This window comes from Neoarius graeffei, chromosome 20, assembly GCF_027579695.1.
Source record: "Neoarius graeffei isolate fNeoGra1 chromosome 20, fNeoGra1.pri, whole genome shotgun sequence".
Classification (NCBI taxonomy): domain Eukaryota; kingdom Metazoa; phylum Chordata; class Actinopteri; order Siluriformes; family Ariidae; genus Neoarius; species Neoarius graeffei.
Window position 1 is genome coordinate 48785459 of NC_083588.1, and position 21856 is coordinate 48807314.

A 21856-nucleotide genomic window follows, 5' to 3' on the forward strand; every position below is an offset into this window, starting at 1 on the left:
GCCAAGGGCACAGGGCTACTTCACCGCATCAGTGGGAAGATAGATGGAGCCATGTACCATGCAGTCCTGAGGGACAACCTCCTCCCCTCTGCCAGGAAGTTGAAAATGGGCCGTGGTTGGGTCTTCCAACATGACAATGACTCGAAGCATACAGCAAAGGCAACAAAGGAGTGGCTCAAGAAGAACCACATTAAGGTCATGGAGTGGCCCAGCCAGTCTCCAGACCTCAATCCAATCGAAAATCTATGGAGGGAGCTGAAGGTCCGAGTTGCCAAGCGACAGCCCACCAACCTTAATGATTTAGAGAGGATCTGCAAAGAAGAGTGGGCCAAAATTTCCCCTGATATGTGTGCTAACCTTGTGGTTAACTACAACAAACGTCTGTCTGCTGTGCTTGCAAACAAAGGCTTTGCCACCAAGTATTAAGGGCTTTTGGCTAGAGGGATCAAATACTTATTTCCCTCAATGAAATACAAATCAATTAATATATATATATTCTTTAAAGTTATTTTCTGGATTTTCGTTTTGATATTCTGTCTCTCCATGTTAGAATACATCTACCATTAAAAGTATAGAATGATCATGTCTTTATTAGTGGGCAAACCAACAAAATCAGCAAGGGATCAAATACTTTTTACTCTCACTAGTGGGGCAAAAAAGTATTTAGTCAGCCACCAATTGTGCAAGTTCTCCCACTTAAAAAGATGAGAGAGGCCTGTAATTTTCATCATAGGTACACTTCAACTATGAGAGACAGAATAGGGAGAAAGAATCCAGGAAATCACATTGTAGGATTTTTAATGAATTAATTGGTAAATTCCTCGGTAAAATAAGTATTTGGTCACCTACAAACAAGCAAGATTTCTGGCTCTCACAGACCTGTAACAACTTCTTTAAGAGGCTCCTCTGTCCTCCACTCGTTACCTGTATTAATGGCACCTGTTTGAACTCGTTATCAGTATAAAAGACATCTGTCCACAACCTCAAACAGTCACACTCCAAACTCCACTATGGCCAAGACCAAAGAGCTGCCAAAGGACACCAGAAACGAAATTGTAGACCTGCACCAGGCTAGGAAGACTGAATCTGCAATAGGTAAGCAGCTTGGTGTGAAGAAATCAACTGTGGGAGCAATTATTAGAAAATGGAAGACAAAGAAGACCACTGATAATCTCCCTCGATCTGGGGCTCCACGCAAGATCTCACCCCGTGGGGTCAAAATGATCACAAGAACGGTGAGCAAAAATCCCAGAACCACACGGGGGGGCCTAGTGAATGACCTGCAGAGAGCTGGGACCAAATTAACAAAGGCTACCATCAGTAACACACTACGCCGCCAGGGACTCAAATCCTGCAGTGCCAGACGTGTCCCCCTGCTTAAGCCAGTACATGTCCAGGCCCATCTGAAGTTTGCTAGAGAGCATTTGGATGATCCAGAAGAGGATTGGGAGAATGTCATATGGTCATATGAAACCAAAATAGAACTTTTTGGTAAAAACTCAACTTGTCGTGTTTGGAGGAGAAAGAATGCTGAGTTGCATCCAAAGAACACCATACCTACTGTTAAGCATGGGGGTGGAAACATCATGCTTTGGGGCTGTTTTTCTGCAAAGGGACCAGGACGACTGATCTGTGTAAAGGAAAGAATGAATGGGGCCACGTATCATGAGATTTTGAGTGAAAACCTCCTTCCATCAGCAAGGGCATTGAAGATGAAACGCGTCTGGGTCTTTCAGTATGACAATGATCCCAAACACACCGCCCGGGCAACGAAGGAGTGGCTTCATAAAAAGCATTTCAAGGTCCTGGAGTGGCCTAGCCAGTCTCCAGATCTCAACCCCATAGAAAATCTTTGGAGGGAGTTGAAAGTCCGTGTTGCCCAGCGACAGCCCCAAAACATCACTGCTCTAGAGGAGATCTGCATGGAGGAATGGGCCAAAATACCAGCAGCAGTGTGTGAAAACCTTGTGAAGACTTACAGAAAACGTTTGACCTCGGTCATTGCCAACAAAGGGTATATAACAAAGTATTGAGATGAATTTTTGTTATTGACCAAATACTTATTTTCCACCATAATTTGCAAATAAATTCTTTAAAAATCAGACAATGTGATTTTCTGGATTTTTTTTCTCATTTTGTCTCTCATAGTTGAGGTATACCTATGATGAAAATTACAGGCCTCTCTCATCTTTTTAAGTGGGAGAACTTGCACAATTGGTGACTGACTGACTAAATACTTTTTTGCCCCACTGTGTGTGTGTGTGTATATATATATATATATATATATATATATATATATATATATATATATATATATCTCACAGGTGTCTATCTGTTCAGAATAGGAAAGTTAGTCTTCCCTTCTGAGAGTGTTCAGTTTTCCTATGATGTTGCCTTAGCAGCAGTGCGATGACCTGGCGACTTGTCCAGGGTGTACCCCGCCTTTCGCCCATAGTCAGCTGGGATAGGCTCCAGCTTGCCTGCGACCCTGTAGAACAGGATAAAGCGGCTAGAGATAATGAGATTATATATATATCATCAGGTCATCGCAGGGCTGACACATAGACACAGACAACCATTCACACTCACACCATATATATATATATATATATATATTCAGGTTCTACTATCTTTCATCCAATTTCACCCCTTTCGTTCCCATTTTTACCATTCTCTGATCCTACTGTACAATAGCTACCAATCTGGGAGGATGAAGACTTACCATGCTTTCTCTAAGACAGACATGAAGCCAACCACTACACCTTTTTGAACTGCTGCTAAGGCAAAATCATAGGAAAACTGAACACTCTCAGAAGGGAAGACTAACTTTCCTATTCTGAACAGATAGACACCTGTGATTGGTTAGCCTCCTCCTAAATTACTAAGTTAAAGGAAGCAAAGCCAAATAAGCTCTCTTGACCTCCTGGTTATTTTTAATCTGTGTCAAAATTTGAACTTGTGATCAACGTTCACGGATGGTATTCCATAACGATATTATCATAAGAGGTAAGATTAATTTAAAAATACTAATAATGCTTGATACACACGTGAGGAGTGAGGTGTAGTGTATTTATTATGTTTTACCTTGTGCAGGAATGGACTCCAGCCATCAGGACAGCCTGCTGGGATGAGTGGAGGAGCCGGAGTGGGAGGAGGTGTGCCTGTGACATTTACTCTCTTACACACATAGGGCATATCTAAATGACACTTTTTATCTGCCCAATCCCCTGAGAGAGACAGAGAGAGAGATGTGGAGAAAGCTTTATCCATAATACATGTGGGTGTTTACACATACTGAAAAACAGATTTTTTGAGACAGAGGAAAAGAAAGAGAGAAAGAGGACGTGCGTTGTCAAACCTTTAGATGCAGATATGTGGACACACTTGCGGTCTCTAGTGGGAGGACGGGGTTGGCCAAATCCCCAGGACACGTAGTTGAGCACAGAGTGATCAGACCACCTGAATCGTCCATCGTTCTCGTATGTATGTAGTCCAATCCACCAGAGATCACTGTCAATCCTTGACATCTGGAGGAAGACAAGGATAAACACAAACGCATACAGAGATAGAAAGTTACACAGAGAAAGGATACTGATTACACTGTTAACTCTAGTCTATATTTAAACACAAAAATAGGATGTTTACACCTGTGAGTATTCCTTCATGACTGTGGAATGTGTGTGTACCTTGCGCAGAGTGCTTGCCAGGAACTGTTTCTCACTGGCAGAATGTATGGAGGCGAGCGAGGCACCAGACCAGGAACAGATCCTCTGGGCCTGCTCCCATGTGGAGCGATGCTCAAACAGCTTATACTGAGCTTCCTGGAAATCAACCCAGTCCAGACTAGACTCTACACACACACACACACACACACACACACACACACACACACACACACAGAAGAGATGTGGTCTCTATTCTGGCAGCCCCAGTGAAGGAGGTGTGGCCTCTGTATGTGTCAGTCCCAGTGAAGGAGGTGTGGCCTCTGTTCCTGTCACTTAGAATGGAGGAGGTGTGGCCTCTGTACATGTCAGTCCCAGTGAAAGAGGTGTGGCCTCTGTTCCTGTCACTGACAGTGGAGGAGGTGTGGCCTCGGTCAGTCCCAGTGAAGGAGGTGTGGCCTCTGTATGTGTAAGTTCCAGTGAAGGAAGTGTGACTTCTGTTCCTGTCACTTATGGCCCTTTTCCACTACCCTTTTTCAGCTCACTTCAGCTCGCTTCAGCTCACTTCAGCCCGACACGGCTCGCATTTCGACTACCAAAAAACAGCACGACTCAGCTCGCTTCAGCCCTGCTTAGCCCCTAAAACTCGCACCGTTTTGGAGTGGGGCTGAAGCGAGCCAAAGCGAGCCGAGTGAAGCTGGGGGCGTGAGCAGACACTCCCCTGTGCACTGATTGGTGAGGAGGAGTGTCCTCACATGCCCACACACGCCCCGCGAGCACGCTGGGATCTGTAAACACCGTAAACCCGGAAGAATAATAATTACGAATTACAAGAATTTCTGAAGCCTTATGCGCCTCGCCTCATCTATACGCTCTTGCCAGTATCTGTTGGCGTTGTCGGTGACAACAAGCCACAGCACCAAGACCAGCAACACTAACGACACCATGTCCATGTTTATTGTTTACTATTCGGGTTGTGAGACTACCGCTTAAAAGCTCACTGATGTCACTGTTTGCGCTGCTTAACGACATCACGTGACGTCCACCCACTTTCGCTAACTCCACCCAATGTGTCCACCCACTTCCAGCCAGCACGGTTCAGTGCAGTTGTAGTCGAAATGCAACTCCAACAGCCCCACTCAGCTCGACTCAGCACGGCACGGCTCAGCCCGACTCAGCCGCGTTTGTAGTGGAAAAGCGGCATTACAGTGGAGGAGGTGTGGCCTCTGTATGTGTCAGTCCCAGTGAAGGAGGTGTGGCCTCTGTTCCTGTCACTTACAGTGGAGGAAGTGTGGCCTCTCTATGTGTCAGTCCCAGTGAAGTGGTGTGGCCTTGGCACCAGTCTCTGACTGTCAGGCCAGTTGGGAAGCATGGCCTTTGACTCCTCAAAACTCTTTCACACATAAATTCAAACTATTTGCATAGTAACTTACTCTAGTGTATTCAATATTATAATACAAAATGTGCATTCTCTTGAAATGTGCATTGTCTTGAAAGGAGAAATATAAATCTACAATCCCACACACATGCACACAAGCATGTAGAAACATACATGGAATAAATAATTACAGACCTTCAGTATGCTCAGGCTCTATCTCAGCATTCCCTGAATCAAAGAAAACATAAATTTAGACCCAGAGAGAGAGCGAGAGAGAGAGAGAGAGAGAGAGAGAGAGAGAGAGAGTAAAAACAGTACCTTTTGGTATTTTGCAGATCCAGTCGAGCTGAGAATTACAGTCAGCTTTTACCCAGTTCATATCTGCCACATTCGCTGCTCCACACAGTGCTGAACTATACGGAGCCCTACCAAAGTTCTGGTATGACACCTGATGGGAGCATATGATAAAGAAAAAAGCTGGATAGATATTTTCACTAATCCTAATATAAGCTTTTGGGGTTTGGATATTTCTTATGTGAATACTTATATAATGCTTATATGATATGTAGGTGATATGATGTGATGCATTGTAACATCTCATCTCATTATCTCTAGCCACTTTATCCTGTTGTACAGGGTTGCAGGCAAGCTGGAGCCTATCCCAGCTGACTACGGGCGAAAGGCGGGGTACACCCTGGACAAGTCGCCAGGTCATCACAGGGTTGACACGTAGACACAGACAACCATTCACACTCACATTCACACCTACGGTCAATTTAGAGTCACCAGTTAACCTAACCTGCATGTCTTTGGACTGTGGGGGAAACCAGAGCACCCGGAGGAAACCCACGTGGACACAGGGAGAACATGCAAACTCCGCACAGAAAGGCCCTTGCCGGCCACGGGGCTCGAACCCGGACCTTCTTGCTGGGAGGCGACAGCGCTAACCACTACACCACCGTGCCACCCCGCATTGTAACATAATGGAGTAAATTTCTAAATGACAAATAGAAATGGAGATATACACTATGTGTCCCACTTACAGCTGATCCATCACTCCATGTCCAGCTGTCACTGATTCGGCGTGATATACCAATCCAGAGCCAGTGTTGCTCATGATCCTCCTCCACTCTGTGCATACAACCAAACAGAGACATAATTCACAGTCACACTGTGACAACTCTGCTCAGTTACACATTTGTACCAGTGCCTATACATTCCAGCACTATACACACACTTGAACAAATACTTACCCGAAGGTTTCATGGAGGACCTGAAACATAAAGCTCTCCTCATCTGGGCTGACAAAGCTGACCAGCTCAGCACCGTGCTTCTGACAAAATATATGAGCCTGGATCCATGTGAGCTTCATCTCTAGATCACCGGTATGAAAGATCTGTATGGGTCAGCAGTGTGGACACACACACACACGCAAGTTCAAGTGACAAACCTAGAAATCCTCTTATTCATACACATCCACAAACCCATACCCACCTTGTAGCAGTGATGCAAAGTGCTAGAGCTCTTCCACTCAGTGGGGCAGGACCCTGTGAGAGGGGGTGTAGGTTGGGGTATAGGGGGGCTTGGGGAATATGAAGAGCCTTTGTCCTGTCTGCAGATGTACTTGGAATGTGCGCTTGCACAATCCTTCACTTCCCACAGGCCTGTAGCATGACCTGTTGCCATGGCTACACATCCACCTTTAAGAAGAGCTAAAGAGGTGAAAAAAAATAACACGAGGCCCATAAGAGAGCTGGATGTATAAATCATCAGTATATTTAATAAGACCATGACAATCTCTCCTGATATGCCCGGTAAGAGAAGATCCCAGTCATCTTTCATTCCAGTGCTTGAGTCAACAAAGGCATATTAAAGGAATACACCAGTGTTTTTCAAGACTTGGCACTATCATGATCTACTGCATCATGGGCGCGTTACTAAGCTCAAAATCTTTTGACACATTATGGTGTACTGAGAAAAGACTGGAAAACCTGTTTTAGTCTAAGGGCAGTTGTTGAATTCCAGATTTTTTTTTTTTACAGTTTAATGAAATATTCATTCAAATAAGTTATATTTGTAAATTCTGTATAATTCCTCTCTTCAAGAATTGGACTTTTTAAGGGAAGAGTTTGTTGTTATGCACAATGAGTAAACACGTAAGTGCCTCAGTTTCTACCTGGAAATATTTTTACTATATCACTCCAGTGTTGGAAAGTTGGCTAAAACTACACAATAACAGCACTGTTAGGAATTTTTCTAATGGCAGTTTTATTTTAAGGCTTTTATTCTTGAGTGTAATGCTTATAGTTTTGAACTTGTGTCATAATAAACATCTACGTATGGAACTTAACAACTGCCCTTAGACTTCCATTATAAGCGAGTTTCTACAAGCGGGTAAACAAGTTGTTTTCTCTTTTCTAAGTACAGGGAAACATGATGAAATTCATTTCGGTGATAATCAAACATAAGCTTCAGAAGAAATATAGTGTATATTAGGGGTGGGACATTAACGCGTTAATTAAGATTAATTAATTTCAAACAAATTAATGCGTTAAAAATATTAACGCATTTTATCGCAGTTTGCATGCCAAACAACCCGGAACCATTGTTAGTGCACCGTATTATGGTGCGACAAATATACTGACGCACACAGTTCCAGTTACAGCAATGGAGCTTGAAAGCGCGTCGGGTCTGCTGGACAGTAAATTTATATTCAAAAAACGACCCGATGGAACTGTTGATAAAACCACAGTTTATTGCAAACTGTGCAGAAAGGAGTTTGCTTATCACAGAAGCTCGTCAACTTTACGGTACCATTTAAATGCCAAGCATGTCACCGCGATTACTGAAACAGCTGCAGCTCGAGGTAGCAGTTCTGGTCAGCAGTGCAAACTCGAAGAAATGGCTGGATTCCAGAAGAAAATGAGCAGGGCAACGTCGGAAAATTTAACGAACACGCTGGCCAAGTGGATTGCCCTGGACTGCAGACCGCTATCGGTGGTAGAAGACAAGGGTCTACGAGATGTATTGCAGATTGCGGCGTGTGATCCATCGTTTCAAATGCCGTGCAGAAGAACAATTTCCAACAAAATATTGTTTACAGCCATTAAATGAGCTTGAATCTAAAAATCATGTCTGTGTATTATTTGAACTCTTCACATATTATTTAGTTACATTAAATAAATGTTGCTTTTGGGGCAAATACGGTAGTGTGATTAATTGAGATTAATTAAGATTAATTAATTACAAAGCCTGTAATTAATTAGATTATTTTTTAAATCTAGTCCCACCCCTAGTGTATATATAAATTAGTTTGAGATATTCCAGAGTATTCCTTTAAATTAGTGATTGAAATAGCATGAGTACTCAAGAATGCAAATATTCACACAGGACTTTAATGCCTGACCATAAAAATAATTAATAAAGAAGGGTAATAAACACCACAAGCCAATATAAACATCATATAACTAACTGGTAAGTCTGGCCAAATTTGCCTGTCATTTTCTGAAGCATGAAAAGTGACACAGTGCTGGTGTGACTCATTTGACTGGACAGAAATGGATCTGTGTTTGTTGGACATTCATAGCGGTGTGGAAATGGAAAGGTTCTGTCTCCATGGAGGAGGTTGTGTACCTCCTGTGTGCGTGCATGCGTGTGTGTGTGTGTGTGTGTGTGTGTGTGTGTGTGTGTGTGTACCTGGCTGGTCTCTGTTCCAGTTGGTGTAGGTCACTTTCTCTCCAGTAAGCCAGTGGAAGAAAGGGCCAGTGCTGTTCTCATTATTCAGTCCCAGCCAGAAACGATCCTCTGAACGGCCAAACACCAAGCTGTTCACAAACGCTTGCTCGAACCTGCAATCAAACATACACATAGTATTTAGTGTTCTCTCTATACTGTTAGTGCACCAAATAGTGAGTCACTGTAGACTTGGGATGTAACCCTTAAGGGATACAAAAGCAGATATGAATATGAGGAGCATTATTTCTTTTTTGAATGCTTTCCAGAATGTTTAACATGGCATCTGGTTGAGACTAAAGGTGTGCATCAGGACTGGGATCTCATGGTATGCCCCCAAAAAAAAGTCATGTGAGAAAGAGGCTTTTACTTTCATGTGAAATTAGTCTGCTGTTATCCAAACCTACATTTCTTATTAATGGACTGCATATTTCATTACTCTGAAGCAATTTTGAGTTTGAAAATCGTATATATTTCATAATTATTTTGATATAATCCTGTTTGACTCTACAATTCGAATTGTAATTTAATTCTAAATGTATTCATATAGCCTGACGATAACATCATTAATTTAAATTGGTTATTTGATGCTACTATATATGAGTACAATATCAATATGAACATTTCAAACTGCAAAACTAATTAAATTATGTAGCAATTCCATTTTCATGAATGAACATTTCCTGACAGATGTGGCAGGATGTGTATCCTTATATGGTATTATTGGGGCGTTAATTATGCTAATTTACAACTCTCATGAACATGCACTGAATTACATACAGGTGGCATTGATCATGTTTACGCAGGATCATTTACACGGTTATCCAAAGACAGGAGCTTTTACTGAACCTGAAGTTTTACACTCGTACGAGCCCACTGTACCAAAAAAAAAAAAATTAAGAAGGATTTAAGATTAGAATATGAAAATATTCTTGCATGAGGTCCATTGTATTACTCCCATACTGTAGACTCATGACTTAATTTTTCTTAAGAAGCCATTGCTGATGTTTAAACTTTACCTGTTGTTGATGACGGCTAATGTGGAATTGTAGTTAGCACACATTCTTCTTGCGTTGTTGAAAGTTGCAGACTCTTCTCCAACCCAGAAACAGGCAGGACTGTGCCATTTCCATCCCTGTAGAAAAGTAAGAAAAAAAGAGAAGCGGGGTGGGAATCGAGAGACAGGAGGTTTATAAAGACAAATATGTCCAGCTGTCTGCCATGCATTACGTCAAGTACAGGATGTGCATTCGTAACCATGAATAACTTATAATGCAGATGATCTCAGAGCATGATTAGAAAACTAATTCAAATAGGGTGAAACAACACAAAATTAGGATACTGTGCACACAACTAACACCAGTAATGAACTTGAGTCATGAGTTGGATTCACAAGTCACATATTTGAGGACTTTGACTTGGACTTGAGCTGTATGACTCAGAAAAACTCAATTTACTCCATTTGGGACCTGAGGGAGTGCACTAGAGTTTATAATGTTGCAGTGTCTTGCGACTTTTCTCTTGAATTTGGCCAAAAGTACAACCCCGATTCCAAAACAGTTGGGACAAAGTACAAATTGTAAATAAAAACGGAATACAATAATTTACAAATCTCAAAAACTGATATTGTATTCACAATAGAACATAGACAACATATCAAATGTCGAAAGTGAGACATTTTGAAATTTCATGCCAAATATTGGCTCATTTGAAATTTCATGACAGCAACACATCTCAAAAAAAAGTTGGGACAGGGGCAATAAGAGGCTGGAAAAGTTAAAGGTACAAAAAAGGAACAGCTGGCGGACCAAATTGCAACTCATTAGGTCAATTGGCAATAGGTCATTAACATGACTGGGTATATGTGGCAGCGGGGGCGTGGTCAAGCGCTGGTCTGTGACAGGAGGGCGGAGCCAGGGAAGGTGAGTGGCAGAATCACTACACCTGATGGTAATTAACCTGTGTTTGTGTGGCTTCCCAGTAACCGCGCCCTATTTAAGGAGACAGAGGGAGAGCAGAGGGAACGCTCTTCCCCGGACGAGAACACAGAGTGTGTGTGTGTGTGTGTTTCTCTGCAGTAATTATTGTTAGACTGAAAAGTGTGGCAATAAAGCCTTATAATCACCTAAATCTCTGTCCTGCTGTCCTCTGTGCTCCACCCACACCTAAGGGACTTTCTACAGTGGTGCCGAAACCTGGGAGAAAGGTGGAGCAACAACCCAGCAGCCTCATGGAATCCTCACCGTTCGCCGACCTGGTCCACGCCCTCGCCACAGCTCAGCAAAGCCAGCACCAGGCGCTCGTCACGCTCCGAAAGGAACAAGAGCGGCGCTTCGAAGCCCTGGTGCTGGCCCAGCAGGAAGATCGCGAGGCGTTCTGGCATCTCCTCGCGTCGGCGGGGTCCACCAGCGCCCCGGCCGCGGGCCCATCTCCCCTCACTGTCACCAAGATGGGCCCGCAGGACGACCCCGAGGCGTTCCTCACATTGTTTGAACAGGTCGCCGAAGCCTCGGGGTGGCCGATGGAGCAGCACGCAGCGCGCCTCCTCCCCCTCCTGACGGGAGAGGTGCAGCTGGCCGCGCTACAGCTCCCCGCCGACCGCCGGCTGGCCTACGCGGACCGCCGGCTGGCCTACGCGGACCTCCGCCGGGCTGTCCTCCAGCGCATGGGGCGCACGCCAGAACAACAGCGCCAGCGCTTCCGCGCGCTGCAATTGGAGGAAGACGGCCGGCCGTTCGCGTTCGGCCAGCAGCTCCGGGACGCCTGCTGGCGGTGGCTGAGGGCCGACGATCGCGACGCCGAGGGAATCGTCGATCAGGTGGTGCTGGAACAGTTCATCGCCCGCTTACCAGCAGGAACCACGGAGTGGGTCCAGTGCCACCGCCCGGCGTCGCTGGATCAGGCAGTCGGACTGGCGGAGAATCATTTGGCAGCTGTTCCGGCGGCAGGACAGCCGACGACGTCTTCTCTTCTCTCTCTTTCTCCCCTCCCTTCTGTGTCCCGTCCTCGCCCCATTCCCCCACCACGGAGACGGGGGCCGGCTCCACCCCAGCCGGCCCGCCGCACCCGTGGTGCCCTCCCGTTTCTCCCTTCTGTATCTGTCTCTCCCCCCCCCCCTCAGGTGGGTGAGCCCCAGAGCACCGGTGCAGAGGGAAAGCCCGGGCCGGTTTGCTGGCGCTGCGGGGAGCCGGGCCACCTGCAACAACAGTGCACAGCAATGGAGGTGGGCGCGGTGGTACGGATCCCCGACGTGCCAGAGGCCGCCCTCGATCGGGCCGGAGCGTATCGCATACCGGTGAGTGTCCAAGGGGCTACATATCAGGCGTTGGTGGATTCTGGTTGCAATCAGACCTTGATCCACCAAAACCTGGTGCAAGACGAGGCATTGGGGGGAGCACAAGGGGTGAAGGTGTTGTGTGTGCACGGGGATGTTCACAGCTACCCTTTGGTGTCGGTCCACATATTTTTCAGAGGGGGAAAATCTATAGTGAAGGCGGCAGTTAATCCTCGCCTTACCCACTCTTTAATTTTGGGGACTGATTGGCCGAGATTTCGGGGGTTAATGACGTGCCTAGTAAAGAGTGGGTCCTGCCATTTGACAGGGGGAGGTCCCGGTGTCGCTTTGGCTGGAGCTGCTGTCGCAGAGCCGTCTATGTCATCTCCGCGACAGAGTGAGGAGCCGCCGGCTCCTCCTCTTTCTGTTGGGGAATCCCTCACGGATTTCCCATTAGAACAATCGCGAGACGAGACTCTGCGGCATGCGTTTGACCAAGTGAGAGTAATCGATGGTCAAACGCTCCAGCCAAACGCCACCCTGTCCTTCCCCTATTTCTCTATTATGAAGGATAGATTATACCGAGTGACGCAGGACACTCAGACAAAAGAGCGAGTCACGCAGCTTTTAATTCCAAAGAGCCGCCGGGAATTGGTATTCCAGGCGGCTCACTTTAATCCCATGGCTGGACACCTAGGGCAGGATAAGACACTAGCCCGAATAATGGCCCGATTCTATTGGCCGGGGATTCGCGGCGATGTCCGTAGGTGGTGTACGGCGTGCCGTGAATGCCAATTAGTAAATCCAGCGGCCATTCCAAAAGTGCCTTTGCGCCCTCTACCTCTAATCGAGACCCCGTTCGAAAGAATTGGGATGGATCTCGTCGGGCCATTAGATCGGTCAGCACGAGGGTACCGCTTTATATTAGTCCTGATGGACTATGCAACGCGATACCCGGAAGCAGTGCCTCTGCGCAATATCTCCGCACGCAGTATTGCGGAGGCACTCTTTCGCGTCATCTCCCGAGTTGGAATCCCGAAAGAGATTCTGACTGATCAAGGCACTACATTTATGTCACGGACACTGCGCGAACTGTATGGGTTATTGGGGATTAAGCCGATCCGCACCAGTGTGTATCACCCACAAATGGACGGTTTAGTAGAACGGTTCAACCACACCCTCAAGAATATTATTAAAAAATTCGTAAGTGAGGACGCACGTAATTGGGATAAGTGGCTCGAGCCCTTGCTGTTCTCAGTGCGAGAGGTCCCCCAAGCCTCCACGGGGTTCTCCCCGTTCGAATTGTTATATGGGCGTAAGCCGCGCGGCATCCTAGACGTGCTGCGGCAAAATTGGGAGGAGGGACCTTCACAAAGCAAAAACGAAATCCAATATGTTATGGACCTGCGCGCAAAACTCCACACTCTCACTCACCTAACTCAGGAGAATTTGCGGCAGGCCCAGGAACGGCAAGCCCGCCTGTACAACAAGGGTACGCGCCTTAGAGGGTTCACTCCGGGAGATAAGGTACTCGTACTGTTGCCCACATCGAGCTCCAAATTGATCGCCAAGTGGCAAGGACCCTTTGAGGTCACACGGCGAGTCGGGGACGTCGACTATGAGGTGAGGCGAACGGACAGGGGTGGGGCACTACAGATTTGCCACCTCAATCTGCTTAAACTCTGGAACGAGGAGGTCCCCGTGGCGTTGGTGTCGGTAGTTCCGGAGAAGGTGGAGCTGGGGCCGGAGGTTCAAAAAGAGACATTGGCATCACGTACCTCTCCGGTCCCCTGTGGAGACCACCTCTCCCCGACCCAACTCACGGAGGTTGCCCAGTTGCAGGCCGAGTTTTCGGATGTGTTCTCGCCCCTGCCCGGTCGCACTAACCTCATAGAGCACCACATAGAGACACCCCCGGGGGTGGTAGTGCATAGCCGCCCTTACAGGCTACCCGAACACAAAAAAAAGGTGGTTCGGGAAGAACTTCAGACCATGCTCGAAATGGGCATCGTCGAGGAGTCCCAGTGACTGGAGCAGCCCGGTGGTCTTGGTCCCCAAGGCCGACGGGTCGGTCCGGTTCTGTGTGGACTATAGAAAAGTCAACGCGGTGTCTAAATTCGACGCGTACCCAATGCCTCGTATTGACGAGCTGCTCGATCGACTAGGCACGGCTCGCTTTTATTCGACACTGGATTTGACGAAGGGATATTGGCAGATCCCCTTGACTCCACTATCCCGGGAAAAAACGGCCTTTTCCACTCCGTTCGGCTTACACCAATTCGTCACACTTCCTTTTGGGCTGTTTGGGGCGCCTGCTACGTTTCAGCGGCTGATGGACAGGGTCCTCCGGCCCCACGCCACCTACGCGGCCACATATCTGGATGATATAATTGTTTATAGTAACGACTGGCAGCGGCACTTGCATCACCTGAGGGCCATCCTTAGGTCGCTGAGGCGGGCGGGTCTCACTGCCAACTCGAAGAAGTGTGCGATTGGGCGGGTGGAAGTACGGTATCTGGGCTTCCACTTGGGCAACGGGCAGGTGCGTCCACAAATTAATAAGACAGCAGCGATTGCGGCCTGCCCGAGGCCCAAGACCAAAAAGGGGGTGAGACAGTTCCTGGGGCTGGCTGGCTACTATCGTAGGTTTATACCTAATTATTCGGATGTCACCAGCCCGCTGACTGACCTCACTAAAAAGGGGGCACCAGATCCGGTCCAGTGGACGGAGCAGTGCCAGCGGGCTTTCTCTGAGGTAAAGGCTGCACTGTGTGGGGGGCCACTATTACACTCCCCTGACTTTTCTCTCCCTTTTGTGTTACAGACCGACACGTCGGACAGAGGGCTGGGGGCGGTGTTGTCCCAGGAGGTGGAGGGGGAGGACCGCCCCATCCTGTACATTAGCAGGAAGCTGTCGGTGCATGAGGGGCGCTACAGCACTATTGAAAAAGAATGTCTAGTGATCAATAGGGCGGTCCTCGCCCTCCGTTACTACCTGCTGGGGCGCCCTTTCACCCTCTGTTCGGACCACGCGCCCCTCCAGTGGCTCCACCGCATGAAAGATGCCAACGCGCGGATCACCCGTTGGTATCTGGCACTCCAACCCTTCAATTTCAAGTGGTCCACAGGCCAGGGGCGCAGATGGTCGTGGCGGACTTCCTCTCCCGCCAAGGGGGGGGGGAGTCGGCTGCGGGCCGGACGGCCGCCCGGCCTGAGTCGGGCGATGTGGCAGCGGGGGCATGGTCAAGCGCCGGTCTGTGACAGGAGGGCGGAGCCAGGGAAGGTGAGTGGCAGAATCACTACACCTGACAGTAATTAACCTGTGTTTGTGTGTCTTCCCAGTAACCGCGCCCTATTTAAGGAGACAGAGGGAGAGCAGAGGGAACGCTCTTCCCCGGACGAGAACACAGAGTGTGTGTGTGTGTTTCTCTGCAGTAATTATTGTTAGACTGAAAAGTGTGGCAATAAAGCCTTATAATCACGTAAATCTCTGTCCTGCCGTCCTCTGTGCTCCACCCACACCTAAGGGACGTTCTACAGTATAAAAAGAGCATCTTGGAGTGGCAGCGGCTCTCAGAAGTAAAGATGGGAAGAGGATCACCAATCCCCCTAATTCTGCGCCGACAAATAGTGGAGCAATATCAGAAAGGAGTTCGACAGTGTAAAATTGCAAAGAGTTTGAACATATCATCATCTACAGTGCATAATATCATCAAAAGATTCAGAGAATCTGGAAGAATCTCTGTGCGTAAGGGTCAAGGCCAGAAAACCATACTGGGTGCCCGTGATCTTCAGGCCCTTAGACGGCACTGCATCACATACAGGCATGCTTCTGTATTGGAAATCACTACAGACTGTTGTAAAGAGGAAAGGGGATGTCTCACAGTGGTAAACATGGCCTTGTCCCAACTTTTTTGAGATGTGGTGTTGTCATGAAATTTAAAATCACCTAATTTTTCTCTTTAAATGATACATTTTCTCAGTTTAAATATTTGATATGTCATCTATGTTCTATTCTGAATAAAATATGGAATTTTGAAACTTCCAGATCTTTGCATTCCGTTTTTATTTACAATTTGTACTTTGTCCCAACTTTTTTGGAATCGGGGTTGTACATAATATCTCATGTCACATGTAGTTGCATTAGCTGCATAAATTGTGTGTTTTAATGTATAATGTAAATTATGGCTGCCTAGTTATAAACACTTCTCTCTATGAAAGACAATAAACAGGTTTTCATTTTATATTCACATTCATATGAGCAATCGCATGCTCTGATTGGCTACTCTACTACTAGGCTATCAGCTCGTATACCATGAGTAGAGAAAAACAAAATGCCGGAGTATTTTGCTGAACCAACTAAGGGTGAAATAAAAACTCTACTTGAAAACAAAGCCAAAAAAAAAAAAAGCAACAAAGTATGGAATAAAAGTATTTGATGGTAAGAACGCATTTTTTTTATTTTTCAAGAATTATTAATATAGTATTTTTCACAAATTGCTACTGTCATTTCGCCAGTTTGTTGACATTCTTCATCTTTAAGCATTAAAATTTGTTGAATTTTTTTAGACCAGTTCAAAAGCTCAAAGAAGTTTGAAAATTACAGAGCTGAAATGTCCAAGGAAGAATTAAATAAATGTCTAAAGCTATTCTATACCTTGGCACGACAGCAAGATGGCACTTTCTACAAAAAAACAACACTAAAGTCAATTTGTGCAGCCACTGATAGGTTTTTAAGGAGTCCGCCTAAGTGGAAATGATTTTGTTGGACATTTTGTATAAAGTTTTTATTTATTGAATTTGCAAAAAATATAAAAGGTCTGTTTCTCAAATTCCAGTGAATGTGGATATAACAAAACAATTATTCCACTCAATCTCATTGTACCTGGCTTACAGCCAATTCGATTTCATGAAATAATTGTTAAAGATACATATACATACATATACATCCATACACTGTTTCATCATGCTTGCAGATCCAGTTGAATGATATGCTGGCCCAGAAGTAGCCTCCGACCTTTGAACTAATGACAGGAGCTCTTTTAGTTCGAAGCTCATATTGCAGTTGAGCAAAACCACAGGGTCAACAGGAGGGAATGAAGATGAAGATGCGCTCATACAAATAGAATGTTTTCCCTTACGAAATTAAAGCATTAAACTATTTTATGAGAGAAATTTTTGACAAGATTTAAATGAAGTGGAGAGGGAAGGGTGAGAGTAGGAGGGTAGACGGAATAGAAGAAGAAAGGATATGAGAGAGAAATCTGAGAGAGGAATGAGGTCAGAGAAAGAAATAGGTTTAGCAGATGTATGAAAAGACTTCCAGCTTTGTGTGTGTGCGTGTAGTTTGTTTGACCTCCTCACCAATGCATGTGGTTGTGGGTAAGGGGGCTGGAAGAACTGTGTGTGTGTGTGTGTGTGTGTGTGTGTGTGTGTGTGTGTGTGTGTGTGTGTGTGTGAGAGAGAGAGAGAGAGAGAGAGACTGACTACAATATTTACAATATGTCTCTGGCACATTTGTGCTGACCGACTACATCTGGAGTTTCAGCAGTATGACGCAGCAGAAGCTCTGAAAAGATCCTTTATTTCAGCAAAAAGAGAGTGAGTGAGTGAGTGCAAAGAGAGAGACACACTACACTAATACGGCCACAGTAAGAAAACAGTGAACAATGGAGTGATAAAGAGACTGATGAAATAGCAAAAAAGAACTTCGGGGTGTACCTTTTTGCACCCGTGGTCTTGGATCGTTCCATCTGTCTTCTGAGCTGGTTTTTTACAGATGAAAGGTAGAGAGGAATTGCAGGGGCTATCATTCCAACGGCCTTCCTACACACACACACACACACACACACACACAAAATAAAGGAGTTACACAGAGCAGTTACAAGTTAAATCCTTTGTTTACGGTTTATACCTTGAGACATTTTTGCGCAGTTTACAATAAATACCTCTATGCCACACAGCATTGCCAAGCATCACCCAACACACCTGTTGAGTTCTAACTGCACTTCAAACCCTTACAACAGTTCATATACAGTTTTGACCAAACTAAGAAATTTGGTGCCCCAGAAGTATCCTTTGACCTTTGAACTACTGAATGAAGCCTCTAAGAGAGTTATCTGTTGTGCAATTTATCCATCACCGTAATGCAGCCAGCTGCCTTCAGTGTGCACTAACAGCCACTGATGATCCACTCACAAGCCTAAAAAACATGAACTTAAAGTAATACTTCAATGTTTTTTCAATCTAACCTCCATCTAAAGTATCGGTCGTTTACTATATGTGTGAGCAGCACAGACAATGATGAAGTTACATGGACCATCTGAAACCATGCATATTATTCTATCCATATTCACTGGATATGAGCAATCACATGCTCTGATTGGCTACTCTACTACTAGGCTATCAGCTCATATACCGTGAGTAGAGAAAAACAAAATGGCAGTGCGCATCAAGTCAGATATATCAATTTGTTATTATGTATTCAAAAGAAACAGAAATAGCTAAAAGAATATAGGTTTTGTTTTTTTTCCGCCCAATAGCTCCTATTCCACACTCCAGCCCAGTCGGTGGCGATAATGCACCTTTAAGTTGGTTTGCCAACTGCCAAAAAAAAAAACTAAAGAAGAAAAAAATAGTGGTGCGTGTTGCTAAACCAACCGAGAATGAAATAAATACTCTACTCAAAAACAAAACCCCAAAAAATATTTTTCTAAAAAAGGAACAAAATATGGAATAAAAGTATTTAATGGTAAGAACATATCTTTTTTTTTATTTTTCAAGAATTATTATTATTATAAAATTTTTCACAATTTGCTACTGTCATTTCGCCGGTTTGGTTACATTCTGAGCGAAAATGATTTTGTCAGACGTTTTGTATAAAGTTTTTATTTATCGAATTCACTAAAAATAAAAATGCTCCGTTTCTCAAAATCCATTGACTGTGGATAGAATAAAACAATTATTCCACTCAGCCTCGTCATACGGGCGGTACGGTGGTGTAGTGGTTAGTGCTGTCGCCTCACAGCAAGAAGGTCCGGGTTCGAGCCCCATGGCCAGCGAGGGCCTTTCTGTGCGGAGTTTGCATGTTGTCCACGTGGGTTTCCTCCGGGTGCTCCGGTTTCCCCCACAGTCCAAAGACATGCAGGTTAGGTTAACTGGCGACTCTAAATTGACTGTAGGTGTGAATGTGAGTGTGAATGGTTGTCTGTGTCTATGTGTCAGCCCTGTGATGACCTGGCGACTTGTCCAGGGTGTACCCCGCCTTTTGCCCGTAGTCAACTGGGAAAGGCTCCAGCTTGCCTGCAACCCTGTAGAACAGGATAAAGCGGCTAGAGATAATGAGATGGGATGAGAATGAGCCTCGTCATACATGGCTTATAGCCAACTCAGCGCTACATGCCTCGTCGGCCATCAGCTCATGTCTGACTTGATTTCATGGAATAACCGTTAAATAGGACAGTTGTTAAATTCCGCCAAAAACATTTATGTCAAACTTATTTCTGTAGAAAGCTTCTGTAAATTCTTCACTGAAAGGGTTTTGTAAGAGAAAGATTCGACTTTTTTTTCAAAGGAGCACATTGGAGCATAAATAATTCAAAAGATTTTACAAAACAATGGGTTAGACCAGCCTTTCTCAACCGGGGTGCCATGGCACCCTGGGGTGCCGTCTGGCTTCGTTAGGGGTGCCGTCAAAAATGATATATTCTAACACTGAAATAAATAAAATGAATTAAAATTCCAAAAAACAATAGTTACACTAATGCAGGTCATCGCCGCCTCATGCATCATCAAAATTTGTTTCACGGCCCCCTTTGCCATGTCACAACGTCACTGCCGGGGTCAGCATATGGTCAGCGTGACTGCGTATATTTTATATGGGGGTGCCTTGAGAATTTGCATACTTCTGAAGGGTGTCGTGACTAAAAAAAGGTTGAGAAACGCTGGGTTAGACTACAGGGGAAAGGGGGGGTATTAGGTCCCACTTTTTTTGTTTAAAAAAAAATACATATGGTATAAAGAATGTAACTTTATTAACAGTGTAATAGAACAAAAAAATGCATAATTACAAATCAACTGGCATCAGATCCAAGGATAAAAATACAACAGTTTTCCAACAAGTCAACTTTTTTACAGTAGAGCCGATTCCCTACAGGTGTGGGACACTAAGCAGCAGAAGAGTCCAACTTTCAATTTTCATTTCATTTTACTGGGTTCAGTTATCACACATTCTGACTGGCTCCTGAGTAATCTGCAATAGCGTCTGAAATGCTGGTGATCATTTTAATGCATTTTCAATGTAGTGGGGACTAAAACCCCACAGGGCCTAATGCCCCCATCGGCCCTAAAAGCTGGACAAAATAAAACTGCTGAAGAACAGCTTTGTCAGATCATTTGTCTCTAAGGCCTTTGTCGTTTTAGCACATTGTATTTGCACGTTTTTTTTTTCAATCATTATTGACTGCTTTTAATATCTGCCACTCGACTTCCATTATGAGTGAGTTTCAGGTCAATGGTTTTCTGTACTTTTCTCAGTACAGGGAAACTTTTCAAAATTCCTGCCTGTGGTAATTACCCGTGCGGTATGATTGCACTAAATAGAGATGAGGTTGAAAAACACTTCTTCAGGCAGGATGGTAGTCTCCTACATATTTTGCGTGAAACTTTTTCAGCACTTTTGTTTTAATCTGAAGTGGTCTCTTTTGTTGTAAAGCTTTATAATGCTTTCACAAGAGGCTCATTTATCAGATAATCTGTTCATTTTTCACACAGATGAAGTCTATTGATAATATGCAAACACTTGTTGTGGTGTTATGTTTATCTGGGCACCTTCAAGCTTTTGGTTGTGAAAGATACCAGCATTCAAATTGTGAAATGGTCCATTTTCAGGTTCAATACATTTTCTTGGACTTTCTTGATGGTGATACAGGTATTGCAAAACAACCAGCAAACCATAAAATAATCTACTATACCAGAGAGTTTTTAAAAAATGCCTTTTTCTTTTTATTGCTTATTGATTGGAGCAATAATGGTTGGGTCATACCATTTACTTAGTGCTGACTTGAAATATAAGTTGCATATACAGTACATGTATCTTGATCGGGCCCGAAATAGATGGTGTAATTTATGCTGGAGGAAGTCAGGCCACAACAAAAAAGTAAGCACTCCATATACCACTAACACATAATATCTAATTTACTCAGGTTTGTTGGTCGGACTATAAGACTTGGTGTCTCATTGGTGTTATATGGTGGCCCTTTTGACCACCAAACTACTGACAGGATGTTCTCAGATGTGTTTTTTGGTTAAAAGCTCAGTTTTCATTCTCTGTTACGACAGGTTGTACCTGCAGCTGATGATTTCCATTTTGTTTTTGTATAGGTCAGTGTTACAGCTCCATTACATTTCCAGTTTTCCTACATACAGTATTTGAGTGTTTATTCAGGTTTTTGCCCTTGTAATAGCTATAAGATTATTGTATTTCCAGCAGATATGTACAGTATATAATTGAGAACTCCAAAATGTTATGTTTTATGTGCTTTTGTCTGTTACATAGTAATATGTACTGGAGAGCAACAAGACTTGGCACAAGTTTTCAGCTTTTGTAGATTGTGTGAAATTCTTTGCAGGTAGCATCACATTCATACTGCATTAGAGAGGATTTACTAAAGATAGTTTTCACATGACGTCACAGAGTCGGGGATTCCCTAGTGGCGGCCATCTTGGGGGTCCAGCTTACCGTACGGGCGACTGAGCACACATTGTAACGCGCGAGTACAAAGTCTTCAAAAGAACCCAAGCAGGCTATTT

General features: G+C 44.8%; 1 protein-coding gene across 1 annotated transcript in view; it reads right to left on the bottom strand.

The window, feature by feature from the left end:
• The window catches only part of mrc2 (mannose receptor, C type 2), a 97189-nt gene that overhangs the window by 14522 nt on the left and 60811 nt on the right, over positions 1 to 21856 (bottom strand). Inside the window, exons 9-19 of the mRNA XM_060901888.1 lie at positions 17768 to 17872; positions 9792 to 9907; positions 8737 to 8888; positions 6535 to 6752; positions 6294 to 6436; positions 6084 to 6171; positions 5359 to 5488; positions 5236 to 5268; positions 3687 to 3850; positions 3359 to 3527; positions 3085 to 3227 (exon numbers count right to left, since the gene is read on the bottom strand). Of these exons, the coding sequence (XP_060757871.1) occupies positions 3085 to 3227; positions 3359 to 3527; positions 3687 to 3850; positions 5236 to 5268; positions 5359 to 5488; positions 6084 to 6171; positions 6294 to 6436; positions 6535 to 6752; positions 8737 to 8888; positions 9792 to 9907; positions 17768 to 17872 (1461 nt within the window). The remainder of the gene's footprint in view (positions 1 to 3084; positions 3228 to 3358; positions 3528 to 3686; positions 3851 to 5235; positions 5269 to 5358; positions 5489 to 6083; positions 6172 to 6293; positions 6437 to 6534; positions 6753 to 8736; positions 8889 to 9791; positions 9908 to 17767; positions 17873 to 21856) is intronic.